Below are 8,460 nucleotides of genomic sequence, written 5' to 3' on the forward strand. Positions count from 1 at the left end.
TGGCGTCACTCAGATACTATTTTATATGTATTAAATATTTTGTTTAGACAGCATATATACCAGAAAAAGAGCGTTACCATGTTACAAAGTCGCAGCTCATGGCTATGTTGGATACGATGATGGGTGGTCGTGCAGCTGAAGAACTCATCTTTGGTCCTGATAAAATAACTTCAGGAGCCTCAAGTGATTTAAAGGTATTGATAATTTTATTAAATATGTAGCTCCAAAATAACAAATAACAGCAAACCATTAACTGTTAGATGAACTTTTTTTTCCTGTTTGGCTATTGAAGATTGTGGTTAGTTATTGTTGCAGAAATTCGCCACAGTTATAAAAATAATGTGGCTCTGAGGAAAGTAAGATACATTACATATCAGCAATTTGAAGACGTGTGTGTGTGTGTGTGTGTGTGTGTGTGTGTGTGTGTGTGTGTGTGTGTGTCACAAAAATGACAAACATGTTGATTGGATGGAAGTTGTGATGATGTAGTGTCAGACATGCAAACATGTTGATTGAGTGGAAGTTGTGATGATGTAATGTAGACCATAGATTATTTTATGGCTCACTAATGTTAAACAGTTATGAGATAGGTTCAGATATTGATGCTTGAGTCATTTCAGATATATTTTCGAACTGATTTTTTCCTTTTTTTTATTAATTTTGGCATATTCTTTTGTGTTGCTGATTGTCATTCAAAAGACATTTGCAGATCATCTCACTTTTTTCAAACAACTTACGGGAATTCAGCCAGGTAATATTTACAGCAACCGCCAATATTTTGGCTGGAGTACACCCCGCCATTTTCAAGGCAATTGAAAATTGTATACGCCAGGAGAAACTCGGGCCTCAGTTCATCTGACGTTTACCAGTTACCTATACGTCCCATTCTTATACTAGATAGAAACAGGAATAATTATAGTATTATGAGGAGGACAGTTTGCTACTTACCATGTAGAGAAGATGCCGAGTTGCAGACAGGCTCTACAAATAGACTGCCAAACACATGAGCTTTTTGCCAAAATGCTTTCTTCTAAAGTACATAACACATGCACATCCACACAAGCACAACTTGTACACCTATGGCCACTGTCTGTATCCACTGGGGCCTGGCTGCCAGTGACCAGAGACATGAGTTGTGCTTGTGTGTTTACTTTAGAAGAAGGCCTTCTGGCCAAAAGCTTGCATATTTGGCACTCTTTTTGTTGTGCCTATCTGTGACTCTGCATCTCCTCTATATGATGAGTAGCAGTATATCCTTTTTGTATTACTGTAATTATTCCATCCTCTATTTTCCACTGTTTGATTTTGACTAACAGAAAAAGGAATGAAATGTACCTCTAATGTAACAACAAACTTAGTTTCTACCAACAGAAAAAGGAATTAAATTTCTCTCTAGAGTAAAAACAAATTTAGTTTATTTACAGGTTCTGAAAGTATGAATACAATTTAGAAATTATAAATCCTCAAAATTCTAATTAACATCCATGCAACTGTGAGGCTACTTTATGTAAATCATACACACATGACAAAATCTTTAGTACATCACCAAAGTAGTATTTATTGGAACCAAGTGTGACTCAGGGTTGGAGCAAAGCTACATCCAGTTTGTTTATGAAGCACAGGACAATTTTAGACTTGATAAGAGTGCAACAAACTGTTCACATATAATTATGGTTTTAAAATCAATTTTTGAAATCAACATAACATATACTAATGTGGTCAGACAGGGAGACGCTATTGGTTGTTCACTCATTAGTCCTGATCATTTTGTCAAAATGAATTTAATGTGTTTTGTCTTCAATTCTGTGCAATTCTGAGGGCTGTGGATGAGATGAGCCTTAGGCAGAGGTTAAAATCCGTCATCTGCGGAGATTCCCTCAGCAATCTGCAGCACATCCAGCACCTGTACGTAGTAGAGAAAACAATATAGAACATCCTTCTTCAGTTTTGAAGATGGGGGAAATACAGGTGTCACTCTGCTATGTTCTTGACATGGTGAATTCATGAGAACGAGGTAGCCAGTACTGCATCCAAGAAGGCTTGTACCATGACGAGTGTGGTCCAGTGTGCTGCATGCTATAATGGCATTGTTGAGTAACTCTGTAACGTGTTTGTGGGAGGAAGAGTGAGTGGGAATGATAGACAACACATGATTGATAAAAGTGACTGTAAGACAATGGAATACTACCTTCTGGCTGTTAGGCATGGTGAAGTCCACTTAACGTACCGTATTTACTCGAATCTAAGCCGCATCTGAAAAATGAGACTCGAAATAAAGGAAAAAAAAATTTCCCGAATCTAAGCCGCACCTGAAATTTGAGACTCGAAATTCAAGGGGAGAGAAAAGTTTTAGGCTGCACCTCCAAATCGAAACAAAGTTTGTCCATTGTAATATGAGACACAATGTAGGTCGAATGAATGACGATACAGCTACAGTAGTTTGGTTCGAGTCTAAGCTTAGCAGTTAAGCTTTACCATGTAGCCATTGCTATGCGTCAGGCGCTCCGTCCGTATTTATACGGGTGCCCTTCCTTTTCACGTGCTTCATCTGGTTTGAATCGATTGCTTATTTTGCTTTGATCTGATAATTGCCGTTTTCTTTGTTATAGGTGTTTGCGTCACTCTTAAGCTGAAAATGCATTACTGCACTGTGTCATGCATTGTTTGTCGCATTCTGATAGTGCGTGTTTACGGCCTGTCGCGGCTCGCGGCACGGCTTGCTTTTGTGCGCGCTACTGCCGCGTACAATTAAAAAAAAAAGAGGAATCGTCTCATTAGCGAAACAATGGCAAGAGACCGCAATTTGTTGTTACTTATACTGCTGCTTTCTTTGATAATGATCAACAAGAATCAAATAATAGACTGCGTATGATAGAACATGTTCTGAACGAAAGTTAGGCGAAAATTTTTCTCCGTTTGAAAATCTTTGCAGTCGCTTCTTTATTACATCAAATTCTGCACAGAAATTAGTCATTTTAGATTTAAAAATCTAGTCACTTGCCGTGCTTCATTTCTGACTGTATCACTATTAGGCATAAGAATAATACGAATATAAACATGACACGATACGTATATTCTTCCGCGTTTGCTGTTGTCTCACTCTAGTTTCGTAGTTTATTAGGCAGACAGGATTTAAATGAGATAGTAGCAAACACGAAAGAATACATGGCAAAATGTTTATATTCGTATAATTCTTGTGGTGAAGAGAATACTGTATATGATTCAAATTTCATCAGGTTCCTATTAGCAACCATCTCTTCTCACAGATAGGAAAAAATTCAGAACGTAGAGTTGGCCAAATTGACAAACATCCCAAACAGTCTTGCCAGTCAGATTTTCGTAGTACACTGAAATTGTGTTACATTCGAAGATGAACAATACGGAATTTGTATTTACTTCGTTGGATAATGTATGAAAATGCAGTGGCCGAAACTCGCGGCGGAGAAAAAAAAAGCTCGTCTTTCACTTTTTTTAAATTTATTTACTGAAGCTGAGATTTTGGCGCCAGTATTTATCCTTGTGTCTACAAAGCATGCCTGCATAGCGCTACATATATTCGGCGGCAGAAGTTAGTTGTGGCGGCATGTACCGACATTTTTCATAACTTCTGCTTGCTTTGCACTCAATTCTAAGCCGCAGGCGGTTTTTTGGATTACGAAAACCGGAAAAAAAGTGCGGCTTAGATTTGAGTAAATACGGTATGTATCTTTAAATAAATCACAGTCCCCTGATGCTTAGTATCATCCTCACGTATAAACTCCTACCAGTGTATGATGATTATGATGTGCAGATTATAGTTCGTAGTTAATTTAACTGGATGTATTTTACATCATGGAAAAAAGGTGGAGACCAATCAATTAGCAGACATGACTACAATTTGAAGTAGGAATGAGATTAATGTGGTACATGTTTCAAAATTTTGTACATTGTCTGATATTCTACCTGTGTGTGTGTGGGGGGGGGGGGGGGGGTGTAAGAGAGAGAGAGATGTTTTGTGCTTTTTCTAGTCCTGTATTTTAATAATACATTTGAACAATCACATTATTTTAACAGTTTTAAGTATTAAATCATGGAGAGGGACTGTGTGTGCGAATCTGAGGAAGGAAATGTGACTTTATGTACTTGGCTTTTGGTATGCCTACATTTTATATACTTGTATTTTAACCACTTTCATCTCATAAAGGATTTGTAAGGCCACTGATAAACATCATGTTCAACAAGCTAAACAAACCAGAATTACATATTCTGCCTGTTACTTCAACTTTATGCAGATACAGTGCTCATCTTTGGTTAGAACCTTCTAGTCGACCTTGAAGTAATTGTAAAAAATATTTTGTGATAACATAATTTTTGCGTTGTTTTCATACATTATGGAATACACTAAAAAGATGCCCTAAAGCCAGAAAAAAAATCCTATACCAGGCATGGAAATCACAATTGGGCTTGCCTCGGTGTACTGTGTATAGGCCAGCTACTAATCAACCACCCATTGGTTACAGGAATTTTGTATTCAGTTTTTTCTGTTTGTCTTAAAAGCTTCAGTTACTTCTATCAACAATGTAGGTGTCCACTTTAAGAATTTCTCTGTACAGTTTTCCCAGTATGTTTAATTAATTCAGAAAATGTTCCATGGGCTAATTGGTCTCTGACTCAGTGTTGTTGTCATAAGACTAGTAATCAGAACATCACACGAGTCACCATTGTTTTAATCAGCAACAACTAATGGTTTGAAGTGCTGCTGTGTTGGCCAAATGTAGTGAATAATCATTCTGTGATTGGTCAGCCTGATGTAGCTTTTCATCAAAAACTCACTTTTCAACCACCCATTGGTTACAGGAATTTTGTATTCAGTTTTTTCTGTTTGTCTTAAAAGCTTCAGTTACTTCTATCAACAATGTAGGTGTCCACTTTAAGAATTTCTCTGTACAGTTTTCCCAGTATGTTTAATTAATTCAGAAAATGTTCCATGGGCTAATTGGTCTCTGACTCAGTGTTGTTGTCATAAGACTAGTAATCAGAACATCACACGAGTCACCATTGTTTTAATCAGCAACAACTAATGGTTTGAAGTGCTGCTGTGTTGGCCAAATGTAGTGAATAATCATTCTGTGATTGGTCAGCCTGATGTAGCTTTTCATCAAAAACTCACTTTTTAATCTAATATGATGTGGTAAGAAGACTGAGAATTATCAGAACATCAGCAAAAAGAACTTCAGTCCTTAATTTGAATACTTGTTTAGTTTGAAAAATGAGATTTGAAATTTTTTTTTTAAATTGCCATGGTCTCTGCCATGACTAACCCTACAGCCAAAAGTTCATTGAAATAGTGTAGAGCATATTCAGAATAATAGCACTGAAAAGATGCAGACTCATTGCTTTGATGTTGATTACAAGACTGCTGAAAATGAGAGTCAGTTCCTCAACCTAATTAGTTATTCTATAGTCAGATCTTCATTATTCTTATGTTAGCTTTTGAGGAAACTGCTTGTAAATTCTTGTATAGATATGGATGTGATGTTATCCTCACAAGCTTCTCTCTCTCTCTCTCTCTCTCTCTCTCTCTCTCTCTCTCTCTCTCTTTTTCAGGAGAGAGGGACCACATAACTCAGATTAGCTGTCAGCCTCCAGAGAGCAGCATTAATTGAAATGTGATCAGTTACACAATAATTCTCAATAAATCCCTTTATTTCCCTCATTCTGTGCCCCAAACTTGGTTTTGAGGTTGGCACACTAATCTGGTTTTCCTTAAATTATCTGTTAGAAGAAAACTCATATTTTATGTATGTTTTATTATCACATATTCATTTGTTTTTTCTCTGCATTGTGTTTATGTTTGATGACTGAATTTTTGATAATGGTTTCAGCTAAACAATGTAAACTGTGTGCTTTTGTTTGTTTACAGCAAGCAACTTCTATTGCAACGCACATGGTTAAAGAATGGGGAATGTCTGAAAAAGTTGGCCTCCGGACATATGATAACAGCAACAAATCTTTAGTTGTTGTTAATGAGCTTAGCCCAGGCACAGCAGAATTGATCGACAGTGAAATTAAAAGGCTAATGATGGTAAGGATAGTGTTTGGTTTTGTGTGTAACACTTTCATATGTGAACAGGGATTATGTGGACAAATCCTAAATTGAGATTTGTAATTATAAATTGGTTTTTACGCTCTTGACTCTCTCTTAACTAAGCCACTGTGCACTAAGTAAAGGCATTCTAAGGAACTTAATTACATTCAAAGTATAAGGGAAATATACACGGTGTATAAAAAAAAAAAAAAAAAAAAAAAAAAAAATCATCTGATTTAAAGAAATCACAACTATGGTGTTATTTGAGATATGTCTGTGAACAGTGCTTGAATGTTCAAACTTAAGTATAGCTGTCACTGGAGCTCCGGAGAGGAGATTCTTGCGTCTCAGTGATTGTTTGTGGCAGTGCCCTTCTGCTGCAGTGGCAGCTGTAGGAAATGTGGCAGCGTAACTAACAGGGTGCGTATTAAAAGTGCGGCCGGCTGGATAATGGCTGATACAGCACTTCGTAAAGAATTGAGGTGTGCAAGTCAGCCTTTGAGTGATTTTCATTTTACTACTAAATACATTAAAACTACTTGAGAAATCCATTAAAGTAGAAAAGCATCAGCATTCCTCTTCATGGCACCTAAAGACTCCCATCATGCATTTGTGCATAGGATAACAGGTACAGCTTACAAATTTCCCATTTAACTTCCCTCTCATGTGTCTTAAAATCCCAATCTCAAACCAAGTGTACTCTCATTACCCCACTCTTTTGTTTCTTCTAAATTATTGAAAACTACATAATATTTAAAGCAAAGTATGAATTGTAGAATATTTTAATTAGTGAAATATAGTGTGTGTTTGTATTTGGTTTCAGCAGATTGCTAAAAAGCCTTTATATAATGAGATTCGTTCTGCCAACAGTAAAGCCTCATTTACACCAGTTTAAATTAAAGTAAAAACAAGCAAAGTAACTTTCAAAGACAATTTACCAGTTTTTATTGCTGTGTGCTTCTAGCTGTGAACAAATGCTTCAAATGGATGGAAAGAGAGAACATCAAGAATGTGTACATGAATGTAGACTTTCCCAGCGGATACAGTTGATGAATGCTCTCAGATTACTACCTGGGTGGCAGTATTAAAAAACCACTACATTTGGACGAGTGACATACTGATCATCTTTTGTCGAAGTGTTAGATTTTGTAGATGTTGTCCTTCTTACATATGTGGTTTATTTGTCACGTTTGTGTAATATTTAATGTACTTGATGTTCATCACAGACAAGTCTATTTCATTACTGGAAATTGTTCAATATTATTAATATGTATGTATTTTTCAACAGGAATCTTATGAACGTGCTAAGGGCATTCTCAAAGCTCATCACAAAGAGCACAAATTGCTGGCTGAAGCTTTGCTAAAATATGAGACACTTGATGCTGAAGATATTAAAGCAATAATGAAGGGCAAAGATACTTCAGATAGGAGTCAGCCTGTATGACGGAGGAATTGTTTATAGGCAGTGTCAAACTTTTCAGTAAATTTCCGTTCATAAAACAAAGAAACCACACTGTAAATTGAAATAAATAGTTTTCAGCTGTGAAGAGGATGTGATATCGGACCTTATTTTATGCAGTTTGTTTTTCCGTGTACAGACAACAGCAACAGACTTTTGTTTAATGTAATTTCTACCATTAATTTATTGTACCCAATGTTCGTAATCCTGCAGTTGTGATTTACTTTGTTAAAGATGAGTCTTCCATACATACATCTTTGTTTTTCCTTTTAATCCAGCCAACTGTCAGGAATTACAATTTCGTATAATTTAAGGAAAGAAATGGTGTATTTTTGGAACACATTGAATTTTGAACTGCAGTTTTTCTAAGAGGTTTAATGAAATATGCTCACTTTACAACCTGTGTATCACTTGTCATATTTGTGTGTTGTACCTGTAGTTTTAATTCAATCCTGCCTACATATTTTATTGATGACACATTGATTGGGTTGGAAGTTACTTGTACTGCCATTATTTGCCTGCATCCTGTTTGATCTCATATGTGACACTTTGATGCACGTCTTGAACAAAATCAATTTGCAATATCTCATTGTGATTGCCACAGTTTGCATTTTATATAAAAAAATAGGAATATGCACTTTTATTTCAGTGTGATTTGTTAGTTGTGTACACCTGAAATAAATATGTGTATTTCATTTGAATTTGTTACTGTATTATTTTTTTCAGTTCATTGTTACTTGATTTTATAATTCACGTAATTAAATTCTCCTGTAACGATGTCGTCTATGGTAAGACTACATCTGTTGTTTCTGAGATGATTGGGCCTACTAACATAAATAGGTGCAATATCTTGTCACATTTCCAATCACAGCATGACATCAACTACACTTCCATCGTATAACAGACTGTATTCGTTTATAGTAAACAGATGATT

At 36.1% G+C, this 8,460-nt stretch overlaps 1 protein-coding gene across 1 annotated transcript in view; it reads left to right on the forward strand.

Annotated features, from left to right (window-relative positions):
* Positions 1-8,227, forward strand: part of LOC126162512 (ATP-dependent zinc metalloprotease YME1L-like) — a 108,231-nt gene extending 100,004 nt beyond the window's left edge. Inside the window, exons 12-14 of the mRNA XM_049919065.1 lie at positions 48-194; positions 5,903-6,064; positions 7,356-8,227. Of these exons, the coding sequence (XP_049775022.1) occupies positions 48-194; positions 5,903-6,064; positions 7,356-7,511 (465 nt within the window). The 3' untranslated portion in view covers positions 7,512-8,227. The remainder of the gene's footprint in view (positions 1-47; positions 195-5,902; positions 6,065-7,355) is intronic.
* Positions 8,228-8,460: the final 233 nt, after the last annotated feature.

Source organism: Schistocerca cancellata, chromosome 2 (genome assembly GCF_023864275.1).
Source record: "Schistocerca cancellata isolate TAMUIC-IGC-003103 chromosome 2, iqSchCanc2.1, whole genome shotgun sequence".
Lineage (NCBI taxonomy): Eukaryota > Metazoa > Arthropoda > Insecta > Orthoptera > Acrididae > Schistocerca > Schistocerca cancellata.